General features: G+C 52.0%; 1 protein-coding gene across 5 annotated transcripts in view; it reads right to left on the minus strand.

The window, feature by feature from the left end:
- Window positions 1-65: 65 nt before the first annotated feature.
- CTSB (cathepsin B) overlaps window positions 66-24244 on the minus strand; it is a 131641-nt gene continuing 107462 nt past the window's right edge. The window contains exons 1-10 of one of the 5 annotated variants that reach the window (XM_075750394.1): window positions 11487-11664; window positions 6100-6251; window positions 5454-5539; window positions 4976-5090; window positions 4622-4740; window positions 3860-3945; window positions 3040-3186; window positions 2280-2396; window positions 1594-1722; window positions 66-1466 (exon numbers count right to left, since the gene is read on the minus strand). In XM_075750394.1, coding sequence (XP_075606509.1) covers window positions 1369-1466; window positions 1594-1722; window positions 2280-2396; window positions 3040-3186; window positions 3860-3945; window positions 4622-4740; window positions 4976-5090; window positions 5454-5539; window positions 6100-6225 — 1023 coding nt within the window. In that variant the 5' untranslated portion in view covers window positions 6226-6251; window positions 11487-11664 and the 3' untranslated portion in view covers window positions 66-1368. The other 4 variants (XM_075750395.1, XM_075750398.1, XM_075750397.1 and 1 more) reach the window with 4 other exon arrangements.

Below are 24244 nucleotides of genomic sequence, written 5' to 3' on the forward strand. Positions count from 1 at the left end.
CAACAGGAGAAGAGGTGGAGGTGGTGTGAAGCCAAGCAGAAGCAACCAAGGGTCAGGAGACAAGACACTGGAGAAATCATTTATTGGCACAGTTGTTCCATTCGTAGACACTGGTCTCTGTCTCACTGGTGTCTGAGTAAGCAGAGGTAAGGGGCTATCGTACAGTGCGAGGGAGAGCCTGCTGTACGCATTCCAGGCCTGGGATATACTTTGTGCTTTAAAATTTTAAAAAAAAAAAAAAAAAAAGCTTTTTTGCTATATTAGTGTTGGCAAATCACATGATTCCTCCTACACAGCTTTTACACCTCCCCCCAGTAACAAAAATAAGGGTTTTTTCTTCTTCCTTAACACCTGTGGCTCAAAAAAAAAAAAAAAGGCAAAAAAAAAAAAAGCTTCAATTGTGTGCAAGTTAGCAAGATACCTCCAAGCACCTGCATGAGCTCCCTGCAGCAGACCCACGGAACATCCTCATCCCTGCTCAGCACCTGCAGTCCCAAAGCCCCACACCAATTTTGGATGCGGCACCCCTGCCAAGGCACGACCCGCCACATGCGCCGAGCTTCCCAAGCCACAGATAAAAAGTGGTTTGTTTTTTTTCCAGTGTGCTTCTAGATGCTTGCACAACGTTTGATCAAAGGCTCGTGGAGCTCCAGCCAGCCCCTTCCCTAGGATCAATAACCCCAGGCTACAGCAGGAAAAAAAACCACCCCAAAATAAAGAGCTGAGGAGCAAGTGGTTTAAAAAAGCAGCCGAACAGATGGGGCAGAGCAAGCGATGCACAAAGGACTCGTTGCAGCCAAGAGGGGCCTTAACACAGCTCTGGTCAGAGACAGCCCTGCATCAAGTTTGTCAGTATTTTGTCATCAATAGGTCTAAGTTGAGCCAATTCAAGGCACTCGCTATCATACCCTGCTTGTTTTGGGTGCTAACAGTCAGACCAAGCCAGCCAGGGATGCACAGATCACTCCTGGCCATGGCTTCCCAGCAAGGTCCATCTCCACTACCCCACCAAGTCCCCAGTCCCAGCATAAAGCTACTGCTTCCTACACTCCCAGTAACAGACTGGGCTGAAGGGGGTCCAGGCTAACCAAATACCACGGTACGAGAGGCCAGCGAGCCCTCCAGCAGTCCTTTGCGCAGGGAATGCCCCATAGCTACGACCCACCAGGAGCAGAGGGCTTGCAGAGAGAAGTTCCACCTCCAGCTCCACCATACCATTAAAAAAAAAAAAAAAAAAAAAAAGAAGATAAAAAGCTTTAATAAAGTAACTTCAACTATAGTCTCTTAGAAGGGGGGGCTCTGCACCCAACCTGCTATCAAGTTAAAAGCATCGGGGACTCGGGATTATTTGTGGTTTGATCAAGAAGGTTACACCTTCTTCCAGTACTGCTCGGGCCTGGGGATGCCAGCCACAATCTCGGACTCGATGCCGCAGTGGTCCTGTCCTCGGAGGATTTTGAAGAAGCCTGGAAACACACCAAGAGCAAAAGTCAACCTCTCTACCACACCAAGGAGAACGGGGAGGGGGTTCCCTCTGGCAGCCCTGCCCCCCCCCCCAAACACCCACAGGTAGCATTTGGGGGTGTCACTCACCATTGTCCCCCCAGTCGGTGTTCCAGGAGTTGGCGGCCAGCCAGTACGGCGTGCCGTTGTCCACCCCCCAGCCCAGGATCCGGATCGCGTGGCCTCCAACCTGCTCGCCGGACACGTGCTGGTAGACCCCTGGCAAGGCAACACGCCAACATGTCAAGGAACACGGCATCTCCCCCTGCTTCAGACCACTGCCAGCTCAGGAGACATCCCGTATCAAAGCCCAGAGGCCAGCTGAGGCGGTGCTTTTGGTTAAATGCAAACCTGAAGCTTAGCTTAGAGTCTGGGGGAAAGACCAAGGCTAAGTGTCAGCTCAGCACACAGAACACTTGGCAAGGGTCCTCAAGGTGGCACATCCCAAGCAGTTCAGAACCAGGAACTGGGGCCACACCTGCAGAGCCATCTGCCAGGGTTTTACCTAAAATCCTGGCTGTTGTTCTCAGTTGCAATTCTGGGGGGTCCCCCATTGGGGCTTCCCCCCGAGCCAATCCCAAGGACCTGTTCCCCTTGCTACAAACCCCAATGGATGCAGGACATGGTATCTCCCCATGTTCTGGCAACACCAGTTACTCAAGTGTGAGCTTGAGATCTCCTTTCAGGCTTGAGTAGGGGGATAAGGGCCACACAAGACAGACCCTATGGATGAAGTAGGGAACAGGGCTCCCTACAGCCTTGGTGCTGACGCTCACCAGACTTGTACATCAGGAAGTCCTCGTAGACAATAAAGGCTCCTTCCACTGGGCCGTTCTTGTAGATCTCAGCCATGATTTCCTTCTCGCTGTGAGGCACACCGTAGGATGTGATGCCTAGGGGAAAAAGGCCCACAATTAGTACAGCATTGTCAGGCCACACAGGTCTCGGGAGAGATGAACAGTGACTGCTTGGCATGCTTGTGCAAGAAGCCTTCTCCACTTAAAGGTTAAATTCAAACCTAGCTGCTCCAGAAGCACTGACACAACCAGGCAGGGAAAGCGGGCTCCAACCATGCCTCTTCCTGAGGGAATGATTTAACCCATATCCTATTCTGTACCCAAACACCAGGAAGGTTTTCCCTTGTACATCCTTATTTCCAAACCAAATTACTCAAGACTAAAACAAATCTCCAAGAAGACTCTCCTACATGTACGGTGCTGGCTGCCACCACCGAGTAGGAAGGAGGTGACTTTGACACCAGATTCCCACAGGGCTCAGCATCATGCTCTTCAACCCAGGCAGGTCACCACAAGGACTCAGATCAGTCCCCACATCTCAGTTGAGTCTCAGCAAATACAAACTGTGCATCTGCCAGGTTAATGTTTGCTCCAGGACCACCCACCCCGAGGGCACAGAAAATAACCACCATAAAACAGCTTAGGAAGAGGTCCAACCCTGCCAACCCCACCAAACTACCACGAGGAGCAGCTCTGGAGTTGCTGTGTATCGAGCAGCGTTGGAGGCCACCTCCCTTACCGTAGTGCTTGTCCTCCTTGTACGAGGGCGAGTAGCCGGGTTCGCAGTGCCGGCTGCACCTGGGGGTTTCCCCCCCCTCCCCGGTGCACGGTGGCCGGGAGCCGTTGACGTGGTGCTCACAGGGTGGGATGGAGTAGGGACGGCAGCCTGTCGAGGACAGAGGAGGCATGAACTGGCTATCCCCAAGCACCCTTGTCCAACAGCCATGCTGGAGAAGGCAACAGATGCCCCAAGAAAGAGTCTGACCTTTCCGACCCAGAAACCCCACAGGTCAGTGGGGTGCGAGCCACTTCCAGAGGAGCAATCCCTGCATCAGCAGTGGGCTTCCCCGCTGGACCTGCTTCCCACCACCTCCCTCTTGACAAGGCGATGGAAACATGAACCAGCTCATGGCCATGCTAGGAGGAGGCAGAGGTTTCCAGTCTGGAAGTTGTTTTTTTGAGGGGGAAACACATCAGGAAGACTCCTGCCCTCATCCAAAGTGTATTGAGCTGCTCCAAAACCAGCAGAACCAAAAAATGCACAGCCTGATCCATTCCTGCTATGGAAGCAGCAGTCGTGTGGGTTTACTAAGTCTGGCTACTGTAATCCCTTCCTGGATGGGTCTCCTGCCACTATCTGCTGCTCAGGGACCCTTGTCCAAAAGGGGTGACCAGAAGGAGCCATGGGGACAGGAGCAGCCACCTGGGACAGCAGAGGTGTTTGAGCCCAGCCCCAAAGGAGGGAGCAGACCAGAAGAGAAGCACCCTGCAGGACATGAACCTGTAACCAGAGCAGAGGTGCTCTCTTTGCTTTCACAAGGGTATCTGCCAGGACTTACCCACATGGGAATCGTAGAGACCCCCAGACACGAGGCCCCTCTCTGTCCAGTACCTCCACGCGCCAGAGGGGTAACCACCATTGCACCTGGAGAAAGAGGCAGCAGTTCCAGCTACAGCCTGCTCAGAGCCATCCTCTTTTTGGGGAGGTGGGGGAAATGGAGCCAGCCTGGGATGGCTGAAGGGAACCTTTCAGCACATTGAACCTTTTAAAGTCTGTCCCCGCCTTCCCCAGGATTTCTAGGCCTCGAGACACCAAAGCCTCAGGGCAAGAAGGAGCTAAGAGCACCCATGCCTCCAAATCCCAAAGCAGCGGTGCCTCCCTGCCAGGTCCCTGGTCAGCCTCTGCTGCCAGGAGCAGCAGAAGTCACGCAACTTGGAGACCCACCTCCCCACTCTGCTCTCAACAACTGCAAAAGCCACAGGGAAAAAAGCTGGTGCCTGAAATCCAACGCTCTGGGGCTATTAAAAGATCCTGCCTTTGGCTTAGGCAGCTGCCAACTCTGTATGGGAAGCATCGCTATGTGCTTGCCCTCCCTACGCCATCCATCGTCACCCAGGTGGAGGCAGGATGTGGCCCCAAGGGACTTTCAGTCCATGAAGTCACCTTCATGTTCCTACCTAACTCCAGCATCTACAGCACAAACCACTGGTGGGGCTTCCTGCTCATTAGGGAGACAGGGCTGAAACAACGAGCATCTTCGGGTTGTGTCCCTGCCCTTCCCATCCACCTTTTAAGTGCACAAGAACCAAGAGCAGCTCACCCCATGCCGCACTCGAAGCCGCAGCACGACAGCAAGTCTTCCGCCGAGACCTCCACGCTCACCTTGGCATTCGTGTGTACGCAGATTCTGTCCGAAATTGCTTCTACAGCACCGAAAGCCTGTGGGCAGCCCCAGAAACCCATAGGAAGACCATTAGAGCTGGCCAAGGGAGAAAAAAACAGGCAACTTTCTGGAATGAGTGCAGCAAACGTGAGCCTGGCTGGGAGAAGCCCACTGAGAAGCCCAGGATCCCCCGTGTCCCCCCATTTATGCAGTTAAGTAGCAAACTCAACAGCATGTTTTTTGTCCGGCAAACTCTGTATCAACACGACCTTAAACCACCAACGCTCTTACCCAGCAAGAGCCACAAGAGCCCTGGTCTCTTATCTCGTTGATGGTAGGACAGTTAGGCCACTGCGTCCGTGAGTCAAAGTTATCAGGCAGCTCCATGTCTGCAGCAAAATCTACCCTGCAAGTGAAAAGAGGGAAGTCCTGTATCGGAACACAAGTTTAACAGGACTCCCCAACCTCCTCTGAAGGTGACCTGGAGGAAGAGTGCTCTTGTTCTTTGCTTACTGAAGGAGAATAAATACTTCTGAAGTCATCCGACCACGTCGGCAGCTCCTCCAGTGTTTTGAGTTTCAAGGAGTACAAGCTACATGATTGCTCAAGTATCTGGCAGGACAGAAGATGGATGTTCTGCCCATGCATGGTCCTGTGCTTAACTCCACGCAAGATGTCCAGTAAGCTGCACCCAGGGAACCCCTCACCCACTCCAGACACACCAGAAGCACCCACACAAGCTTTTACAGAGCCCTCATCATCTTCTCACCTCTCAGGGAGCTTGGGCCCACCCAGGAAGGTGCCGCAGAGCTTCTTCACATAGCTCATGTCAGTGTTGTGGAAGTTGTGCCCTGCCTGGGAAAAGACACAGAGAAATGGGACATGACTCTCCATAGCCATCAAGTGCATTGCTGGGACCAGCCTGGTGCTCCAGATCTCCCTCAGACCCAACTGGTGTCTAACGCTTGTTTTAAAACCCAGGGGCCAAAAGCCAAACTACATATGGACACAGAACAACACAGCTCCTTCTAGGATGAGCGCATCATGACCAGTAAGCTAAGGTCCAATTCTAGGCTTTGGCCACAGCAGCCTGGCCAAGGTGGGTTCGGCCGGGTCACCGATACAGCTTGATACTTGCTGCTTGTTTCCAGCCTCCCACAGAATCTCCTCTCAGCATTGCTCCTAGTCTATGAATTCATCAGTGCTCTGCTACAAAGAGAAGCTGCAGAGTTACCGTCACCACAGGAATCCCTGATGGCATCAATTCATTGGAGAAGTCAACTGGGACCAAGGCTGGTTTGATACAACCACAGTGGTGAGACTCCCAGAGCTCAGCTTTTAACTCCCACAAAGACTGTCAAACAACGCACCCAAAAAAACCCACCCAAAACCCCAAAAAGCAACCCAGTACTCACCTTCCAGGTGGTGTTGAGTTTGTTTATGTGGTTGACCAACTCATTGGAGAGGGGAGGGTAGTAAGGAACGCTGCGAGCATTGGCGAAGGCCACCACGACGCACAGGATGGACACGGACAGCCACATCTTGGCTACAGAAGAGGACACTCCACCTGCAGCCAGATTTGGGCATCGTTGGAAACCTTCCCAAGATGGGCTTGGACCGCAAGCGAGGGCTTGGCAGAAGGACCATAACAGCAACACGTGGGAGGATAAAACACGTGGCTGCACAAAGTCCCTCCCAATCCTGATTTACCCCAAAGGTCAGGAGAGAAGCAGGAGAAGACTAATAACCCCCCCTCCTGCAGCTCAAAGAAATCAGACAAGGCAACCCTGTTTGTTGACCACTGCAGGATTAGTAGCAGCAGGAAAATATCCTTTGAAGCAGATCCAAGGGATTTGGAGGGTATGAAAAGCTGCATTTATTCTCCACAAAAATGGAAAATAAGGACTAGGAGGAGTAAGTGACACCCCACCTCCACGGCAAACCGCAGGCAGGGCTGCAGCCCCGGGGACTTGCCAGCCCCTGCCCTAGTGCCGTGCTCTTCCCTCCAAAGATACCACTCCAATTCACATTTTCGGACTTTACAGCCTCATTTTGGCCAGACCATTGCCCTGGGGACCCTGATCGGGGTCACAGCCCTGGGGCAGTGACCCCCTGCCCATGCACCAGAGCCGCCTGTGCTCCCCTCCCGCCGGGCCTTTCCACGAGGCAGGCCGGGAAGCCGCATCCCTGGGCGCAGGGCACCAGGAAAGTCCTGCTTTGGGGAACGGAGACACAGGGGAACTCCAGGAGCACGGCAAGAGCGGACCACAGCCCCCTGTGCAGAAGCACAAGCATCACCCAACCCAAAGATGCTCCAGGGCTCGGTGGCTTCTCTGCTCTCCCACCTCCTTTAACCTACTTCACATTAAATCGCCCAACTCCAATTTAACCCCCAAGTCCAGCAGCCACCGCTTGCTCCACATCCCCACGCCTGACTCAGACACACAGATGGACCACGAGCTGCTCAACCTCTGCAAACACACCAAGGCACCCTCTTCCTCCTCCAAAACCTCCCAGCTCCCCTTCCACCAACCCCACATCCACCCCGATGAGCCCCAATCCCAATGAGTGACCAAAGACCTCGGATACTCCACAGCAGCCCGAACCGCAGAGATATTTAGGCTCTAATTCCTACTCATCTCAGCAAGCTGAACGTGTAATCACCTTTGCAAGCCTGGGCTTAAACCCTTCTGGGCAAATACAGCCGAGCAGCCAGACACGCAGCTCCTGCCAGCAGCTCTCCGGCCCCACGGCAGCGGAGCTTGCTGAGCAGGGGATGGGGAGACACACACGCATTTCCATGCAGGCTGCCTCCACCCACTCACAGCCAAGTTTAGCCTTTCCAGAGAAGAAAACCCAGCAGGAGTGTCCTACTTTCTGCCAGCGACAAGCCCAGGCGGCTGCAGCTAACTGTATAAAGGGGCTTTTTTTTTTTCTTCTTTCCTCCTTCTCCCTCCTCTTTCCACCATTTATTTTTCTTCCCACTCTTTGTGCTTTCAGCAGGATGCTCAGCCTAAAAGCTAGTTGCGTTTCAGCAGCACGTGGGTCCTCCTACCTCCACATCTCTCCTCTCTGAAGGTGTTTTATGCATATTTGCTCACTTAGAGGTTTCTCCTAGACAAGTCACTTGCCGGCATTGCCGGTGTCCCCGCCGTGCTCCCCTGCTTACACAGCAGGAAGGAGGTTACGCCCAGAGAAACAAATACGCATTTCTAAGGCTAACGTGGGTTTTGCCTTGTGTCCCTTCAACATGGCCATAGGAAGCCTATAGGTGACTGGCCTGAGCTGAAACACCTTTTCTAATGAAAAATCTTTTAAAAAAATTAAAAAAAAAAAACAAACAAAAAAACCCAACCCAAAACCAAACCCAAACCTCTCCGTACTTCCTGCAGTCAACTTTAATTTTTCTGTAGCACAGAAGGGAGGCAGTTTTGAGGCCAGAAGCCACCTGATACGCTTTTGTTTTTAGCAGGATGCTTGTAAATTTGCTGACACACTGAAACCCGCCCTGCAAAGCCTTCCGCATGGATACAGCTGCTTGCACCGAGCTCCTGACGGACGGACGGACACGGGAGATCTCCAATCCTCAGGTTACCAGACCACACCGGCTGCGGAATACGAGCTCCAGGCAACCCGAGATCAAACCGAAAAAAGATCCCGGGCTCTTTCTCCTCCGACAGGCGCTCGCCTTTTAAGCTCTGCCGCACTGCATCCACCCCACGACGTGGCCGATGGCCAGCAAACCCAGCAGGAGCAGCGACACATCGCCCAGCGCAACCCAAATAGCTGGGAGCCAGCCGGTCCTTGCAGCAAACAAGCCTCTTGCCGTGTCTCCAGCGGGCATGAAGTTTTTTTTGGGGGGGGGCGGGGGGGGGTGCTGATACTCTTAGCTGGATGGCACGGAATATCCCACGATCTGAGTGGAGAAGGAAGGGGAAATCCTCGATCCCATGTCATTTCTTCCTCCCTACCCCCCTCCGCGGCTTTAGCGAGCGCCCCACGTACAGCACATTTACACAGGGCACGGGGCTCGCACGGCGAATTTCCGCCCACCCCAGCAGCAATGCAGCAAGCAAGAGAAGGCTGCTGGTTTCCACCATCGCCACCCTTTCCCCGCAGATACGAGCGGTAAGACGCTTCCCGTGGCAGCGTTATCGCGCATGTGCTTCCCCCGCCACCCCTATCTCCCACACACACGCTCCCTCCCCCTAAAGCCCCACGGCTGTTTTAAATACCACCAAAAGAGCAAGACCAAAACCAATCTTGCATAAGAGCTGCTGCACCTGACAGATATCTGCTCTTCTCTCTGCACATTTAACAGGCCAGAGGACTTTCTCCAGCCACCACAGGAGATCCCTTCCCTTTGCACCCCCCCCCCCCCCAAGTCTCTGGAGGTACCTTGCAACTTCAGGATAACCCTGGGAAAGGCTGTTTTCCCAGGTCACATCCCACCTCAGCCTATTAGCTTGAAAACAGCAGCAAAGCTTGGCTGGTGAACTTCTTAAGACGCAGCAGCTTCACCCTGGCAAACTCTCCAGATCACAGGAGAAGGTTTGGGGCTTGCAGAGAGCCCCCCCGAGCTTCCCCAACCTCCTCTTGGGCTACGGCCAAGTCCCCTGCTTTGGGATGTGATGTGAACTATCTGGTAATGCAATTTCTTGAAGGATGAGCAAGAAATAACTCCAGAAAGCTGCTACCCACCAGCACACCTGACCCTGGGCAGGACTCTCACAATTCAGCCAGCTGGTTGCTTAAAATGAAGAAGTTTGGACCACCTGAGCGCAGCCTTTGAGCTGCCCCCTCCCAGCCAGCGAGGAGGAAGCACCGAGGCTGAAGGCCCTCCAACACGAGCTGCTCAGAGCAGCTGCAGCGTGCGAGGGAGGAGAGCACCCGAAGGGATGATGGCTGCGGCTGGCGCTGCACCACGTACCCGCAGTCCCTCTGCGCTGCCGGTTGCTGCCTGCAAGAGCGCAGGCAGGGGGGAGGGAAGGAGGTGACATCACCCAGGTGCCTTCTCCATCCTTCCTCAGCAGGAGATCTTGGAGCCAGAGGCAGTTCCCTGCCTGCTTTCTCAGGGACGTAGCTCCAACTGTTTGGACCGCGTTACGCCAGAGATGAGCAGGGTCCCGCAGCCTCCCACCAGCAGCCCAGGGAGATGCAACAGCACCCGCAGCAGCAAATCCCTCTGCAGTTCACCGCTGCAGAGCCCCACCACAAAAGTTTTCTCCGCATCACTCAGAAACCAAAGCCCACAAGTGCCATTTAACTGGGCATTTCTCTGCACAGTCAAAAAAAAAAACCCAACAAAAAAAACCAAAAAACCCCAACCAACTCAAACCAGGCTACTCAAAGCCCGGCTCACATGACTCAGTTTAGGCAGGTCAGGCCATGAGATAAGTCACAGCCCTGAAGCACCTCTCAGCTCCTCCACCGTCTGGACCAAACCCCTCTGGGCACAGACACATCTACACACACACCCTTTTCCAAAGGTTTGAGGAAGATAAAAGCTGTCCCACCCTCACAGCTGTAACACCCCCATCCCTCCTGGGTCTGAGGTACCGGCAAAGCCCAAGTCATGTGTCCTCCTCCAGCAAGGAGCCCTTTACCCAAGCCGAGCTTTGTCCTTTGTTCTGGCCGCCAGTATTTGTGTGTGACTCTAAGCCACAATAAAGCAGGCCTATACACAAAGCAATCCGGCTTCTCTTGCTGCGCGGCCAGGTTAGCTTGGTGGCTCCACAGGAACGCACCAAACTCAGGGCCCGGTGACTTCATTACAGCTATTACTGCATTATCAAAGCTTGACTTTTCGTCATCTTTTTTAAGAAAAAAGAAAAAAAAAAAAAAAAAAAAGCATCAGGCACTCTTCCCCACACTTGCTCCTTTCCAGGAAAGCCAAACCATTAGCACGGGTTAGATAACTGGCAAAATAAATCCACCTTGAGACAAGCTGCAGCACTCGCCTCTACAGCTTGCATTCACAGAAAGTGCAAGGTTCCTCCCAAAGGGAGCTGCACTGATTTTTTTTTTTTTGCTTTTTTTTGTTTTTCTTACTCTTACAGACCAATCCATAAACCAGAGTCTTGCACAAGACCTCAGCTGCTGCTGCAAACACCCTGCGCTACCGAAATTCCTTGCCCTCATCCGCGCCCTCAACTTTGCAGCCTGGAGGAAGACACAAGAAAAAACGCAACTTTTGCTGTATCACGCCTGCAACGCGACCCCACGAGTGCGATATACGGACGACAGATATATCGCACGCCAGGCAGATGCCAGGCAGCTTTTATCCTGCGCCATCTCCAAGCCACGGTCCGGATGCCAGACCCGAGCACGGCCGTGCATCACGGGATATTCCCAGAAGCACTTCGGTGGGTGCCAAACCGACCTCCTTAGCGTCAGCTGACGAGCAGGGCTGGGGTTTGGGTTTGGGTTGGTTTTTTTTTTTTTTCCCCATCTTCATGATGAAAACAAGGTTTTCCCCTCTCCTCCCCTGCCACTTACAGGGAGGTTTGCTGGTTTTGAGACGCGCTGAGGGTTAACAGCATTTCCCCTGCAACAAACCTCACCCCTGTGCCGCAGAGCATCCCTCCCGGACCCACCACGGCCAAAAACACCCCAAAACGCAGCTGGAAACCGAGAGAAACGCTTCTGCTGCCCTAAGGGGGTGTTTCGCTGCACCCCGCGGGCCGCAGGGCTGGGGTCCCTCAGCCACCCCCCCCCCCGTGTCCCCCTGCCCTTACCTGCCCCCGCTGCGCTCCTCACGCCCGGCCCCCGCCGGCACCCACCGCCCCGCTCAGCCCCGCACGGCCCCGCTCAGCCCCGCACGGCCCCGCGATCCCTCAGCGGCCGCGGAAGGGGGAAGGGGCAGCTCCCTGCGGCTGAGTCATCCCGGCCCGCCCCCGGCGTGACTGCATCCTGCCTGCTCCCCGCCCCGGCCCGCCTCCAGCCTGCCGGCTTCCATTCGCCGGCCTGCCTCCTTCCCTGCTCAGGCCCACCGGCATTCCACCTCTATCCCCCCTAAATCCCACCAGCATCCCTCCTGCTTCCCTCCTCCAGCCTGCCTGCATCCCATCTAGCTTCCCTTCTCTGTCCTACCTCCATCCCATCTCCATCCCTCTTGGTTCCCTTCTCCAGCTGGCCTTAATCCCATCTAGTTTTCCTCCTCCAACCTGCCTACATCCCTCCTCAATCCCACTTGCATCCCACCTGCTTCCCTCCTCAGTCCCACCTGCATTCCACCTCTATCCCCCCTAAATCCCACCAGCATCCCTCCTGCTTCCCTCCTCCACCCTGCCTGCAGCTTGTCTGTATCCTGTCTAGCTTCCCTTCTCCATCCCACCTCCATCCCATTTCCACCCCTCTTGTTTCCCTTCTCCAGCCTGCCTCAATCCCATCTAGCTTTCCTCCTCCAACCTGCCTAGGTCCCTCCTCAATCCCACCTCCATCTCACCTGCTTCCCTCCTCCAACCTGTCTGCATCCTGCTTGCGTCCCACCACCATCCTGTCTCCATCCTGCCCACCTCCCTCCTGCCTGCATCCCACCTCCCTCCTGCCTGCATCCTTCCTGCTTCTCTCCTGCATCCTCGGTCCATCCTATCTCCATCTTCTGCCCATCCCACCTCCATCCTGCCAGTGTCCTTTGAAGTTTTAATCTACAAGTCCAGCAAGTTTTTACTGTGTTACTGTGGTTTTACTGTGTTACTAACTGATCCCCCCCTGTTTTGGCTAATTTTCACAAGAGGTATGAACAGCACAGAAAAATCATCTTAAGAGCCAGACTCAAGTTCTGTTCTAAACCATGAGGATGCTAAGGCATCTCTTTAATGAAAAACACCATTTTTTTTTCCTTTTTCACCCCTTTCTGGGAAAAGGTGGGGATAAAATATATTCCCCACCGCTCTCAGAAATGGGCAGACTCGGTGAAGAAAAGTCTGCTGACATCCAGCAACCAGTGTGGAAAATCAAAGCTTGCCAAAGGCCAGAAGAAAATCAGCTGGGACTTATTTCAGATGTTGAAAAGGGGAACCCTGGAGCTTTTTTAGCAGGAACAGAGAGCAGCAGGGATGGTCCGTGGTGCTTGGTGCTGCACGGACGGAGCAGAAGGGCTGGTCTGCAAAGCCCAGAGGGATGCAATGCTACTCTAGACTTTCAGGAAGGTTTAGATGCTTTACAGGAGCTCAGGCTTTATGGCAGGACGCAAGCAGATGCAGAACAGGATGGAATAAAAGCAGATGATTAATGCTCATTTCTTCCCAGCTCTGTCTGCGGTGCCTGGGCAAGGCTGCTCCAAACTCTCCAGCAAGCTGAGGGTGTTTCCGCAAGGTAGCGAAACATCCCTTGGCAGTTGGTGAGATCCCTCTCTGCTGGGTTTTTACCAGCATTGTGCCTCTCATACATATTTTTACATAAGTTCTGGAATTCTACTTTTTGGAAGATTTAATATATATTTTCTCTAGAAAATCAGTGAGTATACTTTTTTTTCCCCTTCTACCATTTATATCCAATGATGTTTTGGTCACATTCACATTTTTAAAGATTGATTTTTGGTTTAGAAGGCTTCCGAGTGAAGTGATGAAAAAAATCAGAAAAATAACATTTAATACACTTGACCGTATACCCCAGTATTTGTGCAGCAAACTTGGAGATGTTGTTGCTGTGTTTAAGTGTATTTATGCTTCGATACACTGTGTGCAAAGACCCTTGGACCATTACCTGCCTTTACAAATAATTTTTAACCAGCAAAGAGTAAAGCCCTTCACTATGGTTTTTTTTATTTATACTTTAGTGATTAAAAAATAATAAAAAAGTAAATAAATCACTTGTAACCTGCTTAACCTCCGTCTGCGAAGGATTTCTTCGCCTTACTCATTACTGTTTGATTTTGCAGTTTTCCGTGTTGCCTGTGAGGTTTAGTTGACATAAAACACAGGCAAAAAAACCCTGATTTTTGTCCTGCCCTTTGTACGATCTTGCTCAGCAGTCCCCGGCGCTGCCAGCGATGCAGGAACGGTCTGCGATGCCAGGGAGCGGGAGTCAGGACATCGCTAATGCTCATTTTCCCCAGCAATTGCTTCACATACCTCTTTATTCCCAATCCCTCCTCATTTCCAAATAGCTTTTTGCCTAAAAGTTGCATATTAGCAATTTTAAACCTGCGCGGTCCTATAAACCGGCTTTTAGTTTGTTACGGGGCATCACGGAGCCCGTTCCTCGGGCTGTGCCGATGTCCTCCGCTCTTTGTCCCGGGGGGGGGAGCAGCCACCTGGTTTTCTGCAAATGCTTTGGGGTTTTTTCGAGAACTGAAACTACGAAGTAAAACTCCGCACGGAGTGCTGGCCTTTCTGCCCTCTTTGGGGAAGTGTTGACGTTACCATCCCTTTTTCAGTCAATTTGGGCCAAAACCATGTCAATTTTGGAGATCATTTGTTTTTACATATGAAGTTGAATGCAGCCGGGAAAGTCTCCCCATTAGAGATACTCTTCAGGCAGCCTGTAAATCCCTTGTGTGCCTGAACCAGACATGGAAAAAAAACCAAACCACTCTTTCTTGCTTTTGTGGGCTTTTTAGTGTATCAGAGAAATAAATGGTGTTTGCTCAGGCCATGGCAAGCTTCAGCCTTTAAAGCAAAATCCACCACTACAGCAATGAGATAAGGAAAACAGTCAGGATGTCTTGGGCAAACTTTTCTTATCGTTTGCTAAATCACTGCTGATCGACTCCTGGTGTCCCTGCTTCAATATTAAGCAGCAAATAGCTCCTAACGAAGCTGCTGCAGGACCAACACCTCTAAGTTTAAGAAAAATTGTTTCTATGCACATCCATCTCCCACCAAAAAAAAGCAAACCTAAATAACACAAGGTTGTTTTTTTGGTTTGGGGTTTTTCGGTTTTTTTTGTTTGTTTTGTTTTTTCCATGTCCAGGGTTTAAAATCATTATTACTTAGGACAAGGGTATGAAATGCAGATTTATTTAATTAGCAAATAGCTTGGCTTGGCTTAGGATAGGAGTGAAGCGTGCTTCTCCCAAAGCCTGGGCTGCACAGTTGGGCTGCCAGACTTTCTTCTGGGTGTATCCACCCAGATTTTTTGTAATTCACCTTTATCAGCCACTTTCAAACACTAAAATTTTACTACCAAGACAGCACTACAGAATTTGCTCTTTAAGGTCTTTAATATTCTTGCCCTCTCCTCTTTCCTTTACATTTTTATTCTTGACTTTGTGTCCCTCTTCAAGCATCATGATTCATCCTCAAAAGTCAACACTGCCCTTCTCAATGCCAGTTTTTCTTGTCCTAGCTGTCTTATTGTTGGGCGTTGAACCACTTAATTTACAAAATACTGCAGATCACCTCACATAAGACATTTGGGAAAATAAGTAAATGGAATTAATGAAATAAAAATGCATTTTTGACCCAAGAGACATTACTTCACGGGTGCATTTCAGCATTTATTGCTTTAAATGGAGAATTAGACAGCCTAGATTGGTCACCCATGTCACTTTAGACAACATATCTGAGGTTTTCATCTGTAAAACAGAAAAACTGACACCTCAGCGATTTGAAAGGGTACATCAGATCTACATCTTGTACCCAAACTTGCAAACTACCTGATTTGAATGTGAGTTATATCCACTTCCCTAGCAGCGATCTATCGCTTCTGCAGGTTTTTCAGCTGACTTGCACGCCCTCGCAGCGGCAGAACATCTCCCGCGACTCATCGGTTGGGTTTTGATGGGGATAATAACGGTTATTATGGCTGGATCAGCTGCCAAAGTAGATAACTCGCCCAGGGCAACTGGTAAGCAGGATTTTATAAAGCCATAACCCTGCCTGATAAATCCTCACTGGAAGGGTTAGACAGCGATGTAATCCTCACCTCTCCGTGGGAGCTGGGACATCCTCTGTTCAAATCCTCGCTCCCGAAGCTTTCAGTGGCTACCAGAGCTACTGTCTGAGCACGTGACTTTAAAAAGCTCACCGAAACATACCTTGGACTGGCTTTTGGCTAATTCTGCTGGTTTTAGGCTTGTCCAGTGGCAGCTGGGGGTTTGTTGACCAGATTTTTCTGCCCAGCCAGAAAATGAGCTTTGCTGCCTGCATTGAGCAAGAGGCTGGCCAGGCTGCCCTGGTTGGTGGCTGGAAGAGGGGGCTGTGTGCTCCTGTTGTGGATGGGAGATAAGCAAAGCACCGCAATGCCATGGGGATGGCCCCCTGGCCATGGGGGAGATGTGGGAAGTGCTGCTTTGAGGGCAGAGCCTGGCTTTGCAGCTCTGCTCCTTTCCCCTTTACAGGTTTGGTTCATATCTAAACCAAAAACAGCCAAGGAGGAGGCAGCAGCGCTCAGCCGTGCCATAAATTCATCAGCAGAGCTAAATCCAACACCCAGCCTGGATTTCCATCTGTGCAGCAAGGTAGGTGGAAACTGGGGAGTCTCGGTGTCCTCCAACCCCTGTGCACCCCTTTTGCCTTACACTGCTGATGGTCCCTAAGAGGTTGAAGGCCCCTTCTAGATCTGGAGGATCCCGCAACATCCTCCCCTCTGCTCCCTGGCAATCCTTGCAAAGAAGGAACTCCAGTACTCTGCGAATCCTTGCAAACAGGGAACTCTGGTTATGCAACCCCGCAGTGCCTGGTGACTCAGCCCAGCTCATGAGGAAGCGGGTGACTGCCTGGAGGTGACTCAGGAATGGGTGACATAAGCAAAAATTTTCTTCCCACCATTGCTGGGATGAATCAAATCCAGATCTGGGTTAGCAGAGAGATGGCGAGGGCAGAGCCTGCTTGCCCTGGCTGGGTTTGTGGAGGCAATGGTAGGGCTATCATTTACTCGTGCACTTTGCACAGTGACAAAGTTGATCTTTGGCTGTAATGCAAGGAAAAATCCTTGTCTAAATTAAACATTAATAGCATTTTTCATTTTTTCTATTGAAAAGCGCTCCTTGGTTCCCTTGTTTCAACCATCTCATTTTCCCGGGGTGTCTCCTCTTCTTTGACTTTGAGCAAACACGATCAGCTGTACTAAGTCTATGCTGAGCCCAAGGAGGTGCCAAACTGCTCTCATCCGAAGGTGGAAATGTCTTTCTTCACGTCTGGTATGTAAGAGGCTGAGAGCAAAACATGTCCTACGTTTGGTTTGAGACGGACCTTTGTACCTCAAGTACTGTGTTCAGTTTTGGGCCCTTCACTACAAGAAGGACATTGAGGTGCTGGAGAGTGTCCAGAGAAGGGCAATGAAGTGGTGAAGGGTCTAGAGAACAGGTCTTATGCAGAGCAGCTGAGGGAACTGGGGTTGTTTAGCCTGGAGAACAGGAGGCTGAGGGGAGACCTGATCACTCTCTACAGCTACCTGAAAGGAGGTTGCAGCCAGGTGGGTGTTGGTCTCTCCCCCCAAGTAACAAGCGATAGGACAAGAGGAAAGGGCCTCAAGTTGTGCTGGGGAGGTTTAGATTGGATATTAAGGAAAATGTCTTCCCCCAAAGGGTTGTCAATCACTGGAACAGGCTGCCCAGGGAAGTGGTGGAGTCACCATCCCTGGAGGTATTTAAAAGACATGTAGATGTGGTGCTTAGGGACATGGTTTAGCAGTGGTCTTGGCAGTGTTAGGCTTATGGTTGGACTTGATGATCTTAAAGGTCTTTTCCAACCAAAATGATTCTATGATTCCATGATCCAGGTGTGAACATTACTGCTCAATTATTATTCAGTGTGGCCAGGCCTCTCTTGGCAGCTCTCCTGGCAATTTTGGGCTGGGGTACTCTTGAGCCAGAGGTGGACCTCTGAGTTTAACAGTCCAGAACTGATTTTTTTCCCCCACAGCTCTGGCTGATCTTTGAGTTTAAGGGAACTTTTTCCATCTACTTTATTCTCTGTCAAGGAGTCTTCTTCCTCAGTTCTTTGGGCTGGGCGAGCTCCCCAGTGCTGTCTCCTACTCAGTGCGGGGCTTGTTGGGGCTTTGGCAGCTGCTACGGTCCCGGGTAGACCAAGATGTTCCTCTTGGGGAAACACTTTACCTCCAGGGCACCTTTCCCATGTGCTTTCCATCCGAGGTGTCAGGCGGGTTCAGATGCCACAGCATCTACCCCTGCGTCCTCATTTCCCTTTGTGGTACATGCCTAGTTTTGGTCTTGCTTCTACCGTGCCCTAACCTCGAGGAAATTCAAGAGCAGTGGTGAGTGCTCAGATCTCACCTGCTCTCCCTGGGCACCTGACCTCCTCTCTCCACCACTTGCTGATCTTGTTCTTTTGAGCCACCTGACCACAATCTCTATCTGTCTGTCCTGGCTTGTGATGGAATGCCAGAGCTGACTTCCCCTCAGTGCCTCTCTGCGGTCATCTCCTGCTCAGATGACAGGTTTGCATAAGAAAAAACAATGATGGGGACATCTCTTGTGCTTCAAAAGGAAACCTCCGTCTGGCCTCAGAGGAGGAAATCCACTGGAAAGAAGAAGTAAGAGAGAAGCCGGGGCACTGATACACACCATGAAAATTTGCACCCAGAGCATTTTTCTGTGGGTGCTGGACAGAGAGACAGATAAAGCAAAACCCCCCCTTTTTGTGTCCTTTACTGTCCTGCAGGACCAGTGTGTCAGTGCCTTCCATCAAGAGCAACTTTGACATCCTGACTTTACAGAGAGCGCTCTGGGCACAGCTTTTTGGGGGAGTGTTTAACAATTTTGCCTTCCCCTGCACTCTCAGAGGTTGGCTGTGGCCAAGACAAGAGCCTGAGCAAGGTGGGCACCTGGGCTCTTGGCTGATGGGGCTTGCTCCTACACTCAACATGAGTCTTCCCTCCCAATACAGGGTTGGGAAGATGCTTTCCCAAAGTGACTGGCCAAGAAACGGGGCTGTACTTGTCCTTGTCTATCCAAAGAGACCCTCAGAATCTGTGTCAATGAATTTATCTCCATCTCTTGATCTCTCCTGCTCACAGCATGAAATACATGTTGTAGGGTGTTCCTTAGGCCAAAATATTTGTTCTATATTGTGTTTGGTTTCAATAGTTAATGTAGGGATGGAGGCTGTGTCTTGTATGCACAGAATTCAGGTTCAGGGAGATACCAGTTTCTCTGCAGAGCCATTGTCAGTGTCCGCTTTGCAGAAGGGAAACTGAGGCATAAAGAGTCTATCCCATGGTGAGCCCAGATGGAGAAAGCAGCAGACCTGTCCCATAGGGATCTCTTCTGCAACCACTTGGCCACCCTGCCTGTACCCTTCTCCTGCTTGCAAATCTAGAAGGCTTGCTACTCCTGGCAGGAAGGGAAACCTCCTAAGATTCCTCAGAAATGGGTGGGTTTTGGTGCTGCGGTGAAAGGTTATCACATGAGGCATGGTGCCAGACTCTGTGACGTGTGAGGGTCTGTCGCATGCTGCTGGCCGCCCGGGACCTGTTTTCTCCTGGTAACCCTGTTCTTTGCTTTGTTTATATATGAGCCTCAGGAGGGAAATGGAAATAGGAGGAGGACTGGTGGGACTGGAAATCAGGGTCATTCCTAAGGAGCTGGGGCAGGAAGGGCAAAGTGCTGGGAGAGTTTTCTGAGGGTCAGTGGTGAGGGACTATGGACTGGGTGAGACGGGTACCTAAAAGCCAGCCTGGACCTGTTTTGGATATGGTGGAAACTGGAAGCACATTTTATTTCATTTTAATTTATTTAGAAAAATTGTGCAGGATAAGGAAGCCAATGAGGAGTTCCCCACGGGCAGAAGGGATGTCTCTGTGAGGAGGGAGACGCTGCGCAGTCCGTCCCAGCAGGATACCACTCAGGACCTCTGTGTTTGCTGGATGAGGCCAGACCAGAGGGGGAAACCAGTCTGGTTCAGGCTACACTGGTTTTTGATGCCACCTCGTGGTCTGGGAAGGCTTTACAAAGGGATGTGTGGAGTAGATGTCTTTGGCTAGACAGAAAACTGCAGAGTCAACCAGCTGCTCCTGCTGCTTCCCAGGGCACCGCAAAACCTGGCCCCATCACTTTGAACAGGTCTCATTCCCAGAGGATGACTTCCACTACCTCATTCCATGGCTGCTTGGTAATTACTGTCCCAAATGCCTCTAGGGAGCTGGAACATGTCATCCCATCTCATTTGAAGCTCCTGTGGGGGAAAGTCCCTCTACCCCAGCATTCCTCTGAGGAAGTGGGGAGAGATGAGCAGGGATGGTTCACCTCGCCTTCAGCCCTAACCTTCCCCAGATGTGGCTATTGCCCTCTGTCCCTACAGACCGGGCTTGGGTGACCCCCTCCTCTTTCTCTCCCTCCCTAAAAGAAACAAAGGCAGATCCACTTCAGAGGCAAGGAAAATCAAGAGATGATGAGATACTGGAGCTGCAGCATCCTTATCTGTGTCTACAGGAGAGATTGAATCAAATCCCAGCCCAGTGACACCATTGTCAGCTGCTCAGGCTGGAAACAGCCTCATTGCACGGCATTTAGCAAGTATGGACCTTCACAGAAATCGGCGGGAGCGTTTAAAGTGCCTGCTGGCAGCTAACTAAAGCAACTGCACAGCCCTGCTCCATCACAGCACAGCAAGAAAGAAAACCACATCAGAGGCTGAAATACAAGGGGTGTGTGCATCAGGAATGAACAGGAAGCTGAGCACCATAAAATCTCCACAGCAAAGAGGGTTGTGCTTGCAAGCCTGGTTGCCCAACAGGACTCCATGGCTGGGGTGTGCAGCAGAAATCGCTCGTGAAGGTTGCTCAACATCTGCAGCTGCAGAGATTTGAGTGAGAACCTCCTGGCTGGCACAGGCAAGGCTTCCAGCTGGGACAGATCTTACCAAGGGATGTAAAAAACTGAGGAGTAAAAGGCAGCGGCACGCTGTCCTTTGTCACTGTGGGGGTTTTGAAGAGGTTTTGCGTGTTAATCTCCTCTGATCTCACTGCCACAGTGGAGGTGTCAAAACTTTTTTAAGTATTTGAATGCACCAATCTCACATTAGTAAGAATTCCCACTTTAGGCTTGCTGTCCCTGTGGGTTCAGAGGGACAGCACTGAGGGACGGGGGGAGGACAAATTGCTTTGGACCATCTCCTGAGCAGAAGAAAAGTGGCATCAGCTCATCCTGGAAATCTCCAGTTGGAGATGAGGATCGTGAAGGTTTGGGAGGTGAGCAGGTCTCCAGCACAAGGGCAATGAACCCAGATGGCCATGCACAAAGGTGCTAAAGACTTAAAAATTATCTGCAGAGCACGAGCAATTCAACAAAGATGAGCAGCCTCCCAGCTTTACACTGGAATTACCCCGAGGGAGATGTGAGAGCATCTCACAACAGCCACATCAGGATGGAGGCGGCTGCAGGTTTTCTCCCATGGCTGATTTCCAAGGTCTCTCCACCCCTGCTGCCTCCCCAAGCACTTTCCAAGCAACTAAATCATTCTGATAAATATAGCAGGAGGAAGGCAGCAGGTTCAGCTTGGGAAGAGCGGATGGAACTGGCTCTGAGACAGCGGGCGTGCTTCGTACTCATTGCAACAGAGTCACGTGCATGTATTGAAACTGAGACCTAAGTGTAAAATTATGCTGTTCTGGGACTTTGGAGAAGTCTTGAGTTTTGGAGGGGAAGTTGGCAGCTGGGTTGTTTCCTAGCTGATGAGGTAGCAAGTCAGCTAGATTGAAATGGGTCTTCTTTAGCTATGAGGCGGCCTTCTTCACGTGGGGAAAAAGGAGGCAGATGTCCCAACACACAGCCCTTGTGCACAGTCCTGTTGGTGTCTCCAGCTACACCTATGCAGTGGGGGCCAAGGGGCTGTCCCCCAGGTCCTCGTTCCTGTTCCCCATCCCGAGGCATCACTTCTGCAGGAGGTTCCTGGGATGGAGAGCCTCTGGGATGGGGAAAGAGGTGGTGGTGACTTCTGGCTGTAGCCTCCACTGTGCTGAGGCACCCAATCATCCACCAGGAGATGGACCTCCGTGTTTGAAGGCTCACAAAACACCATGGGGTCTTCCCAGAGGGGCCTCACTGCATGCTCTGAGCCCAGGGAGCATGTGTAGCTTTTCCAAGGACTTGTAGCCAACAAATACTGTGTGCTGGTGTTTGCAAGAGCCACGGGCTCCTGAGACTGGCCCACTGTGGTGGACATCATCTGTGGTAGTCCTCACAAGGCAGGCAGCTGTTCCACGGGATGGGCTGTGTCACCCTGTACCTGTGCACACACCAAGGGCCTGTAGGTCCCACCTGAGGGGCAAGAGATAGCCCTGAGTCTTTCCAGCATCAGGCATAGTGAGGTCCTAACCCTGAACTGGCACCCATGCAAGGCAGCAAACACTGAAAAAGAGAGCACCCTCTCCTGGGAGCTGCAGTGTCAGGGCTTGACCCTCCTAACATTGTCTCTCCATGGTCTTGACCATCTTCCTCCCCACCGCGGTGCTGAGCTGCACATCCCAAGGTGAGCAGAGGCTGCATAAACAATTGCCCCCGCTCCAAAAAGGACCCTGGCGCCCGCTGAGAAAGCCCAGACTGGTGTTTATGCCAGAAGACACACAAACACGTCAGACGAACAGCCCTGACCTCCTCCTCCTTCCCCCCCAAATGAGGCTTTTTCTGCTTATCTCTGCATCCCTGGGGTAGCCCTTTGCAGAGATATTCTGGGAGCCCAGTTTCCTCCCAGCACCGTTTCCTTCGGCACGGGGTCAGCACCACCACCCGCTCCCAACGGGGCCCTGCGGGATGCCCGCGGTCCCCTGGGATGCTTGAGGCTATCGCTGGGAGGACATCGGCCAGAGGAGGAAGCTCTTCGGCAGGAGCCAATGGTCCAGGAGCCAGGGAGGCTGGAGGGTGCTGAGCAAGGAAGAAAAACAGGAAGGTGGTGGCAGATAAGGAAAAGACCCTGGAAGAGGAATATAGAGGAATAATGGAGGGTAGGAGGGAAATGAAGATCCCAGCTTCTCCTACGGCAGACATTGTGCCGCGAAGGGAAGCTGCCGAGACAAAGGCGGCCCAGAAAAATCTTTCTCATCGTGTTAGGAAACAGGCCTCAGCCTCACAGCAAAGCGGGAGCTGGGGATGCTCCAGCAGGTCTGTCTGCGTGGTTTGTCACACACTTGGCCAGGATGCTCCAAGCACAGCCCTGTGGGAAATTGTTAATTAACCTGTTGTGAAGCCCTGCTAATTAGTCTGTTAGTGGCACGCTTTCCATCCAGGGCTGCTCTCCAGGAATTGCTGGGCCCAGGACTGGGTTTGTCTCCTTTGCTGAGCCACCCAAAGGGCAGCATCACTGGGAGAGAGAAGGAAACAAGTGAGAGCAGAAGCCAGACCCTGAGGCATGGTCTGCTCTTTGCAGCGGCTTTGCTTCCTCCATACATATGTAAAACAGCTACAACACTGTTATGAAGGGCGGTGGGTTTGGGAGAACACTTGGTAACCCATCAGCCTCCAGCTCTGCCACCGGCAGGCTGTGCGACCTCGGTCACATCACCGCATCCCCTCTCCCCTGCCTGCAAGGCTGGAGATGAAGAGGGAGAAGAAGAGGGGTCCACACCAGATGGTGGTGGCAGGTTTGTCCTCCTCAAAGGGGTGGGGAGAACATTTTTCTTAATAGAAATTTGTCTCAGAGTCCCTGCCTGGGTTGGTTATCTCTGCTGCTATTTCGGTCAGCAAGAAACAGCCCAGCCTGTGCCAGATGTGGCAGCGGTAGAGGCTGGAGGGGAGCGGGGCGATGGGAGAGGGAGGGGAGCTGGGGCAGCAACTCTGCCGCCAGAAAACTGTGAGCCCCCACCAATGTCTCAGCCAGTGCTGGAGATAGCGGGGGGTCCCCCCGAGACGGGGCCGGCCCCAGGGTGGGCGCGCAGTGGCTGAGCTAAGTGGGATCGGCGACAGGCTGCACATGAGTGCCGATAAGAGCTGGGAAGCGGTAGCCAAACTCCCACGGTCTCTCCAGGCACGGTGGGGCACCCTGGGGACCGGCAGAGAGGGAGGCAGCACCGGGAGCTCACCCTGGGGAGACCCCCATGGACGGCTTGGAGCTGCCCCACTCGTGGGGGCTGCGTGATCCCCCCACTGGTCCATCTTCTCCAGGGATGGCAGGTGGGGAGGGAAACAGGTTCACCCCCTCCACCACCCCCAAGAAGGAAAGTTTCATGGTAAGAAGTGAAAATCACTTTTTTGGACTTTGGTTTTTTTTTTTCTTTTGATGGTATATGGAGGAATTTTCCTTTTGCTTTTCATTTTGCACAAAAGAAAAAAATGCCTTTACTATTGTAAGATATTATAAAGATCATATTCTAAGATATTTCTTAAAAATCTAATAAATGTTTTTTGACACCCTGGGACACCTCGTTCAACTTTCCCCAAAAGCAGCTGATCGAGGTTGCCCTGGCTGGAGCAGGGGGTGGATCAGAGATCTCCTGAGGTCCCACGCAGCCTCAGTCACTCTGTGTTTTCATGAGCTGTTCTCCAGCATTCACCTTTGGAAGAGAGAGTTGTCTTTGCCCCCATCTTACAGATGGGTAAACTGAGGCAGGAAAGCTTGCAAAGCCGTTCAGAGGCAGGAGCAGACACCAACTCTCCACGTGCCTGGTCACATGCTTTAGAAAAAACTCTATCCTTAATCTGAACAATTGCCAAACCTT

Source organism: Balearica regulorum, chromosome 3 (genome assembly GCF_011004875.1).
Source record: "Balearica regulorum gibbericeps isolate bBalReg1 chromosome 3, bBalReg1.pri, whole genome shotgun sequence".
Classification (NCBI taxonomy): domain Eukaryota; kingdom Metazoa; phylum Chordata; class Aves; order Gruiformes; family Gruidae; genus Balearica; species Balearica regulorum.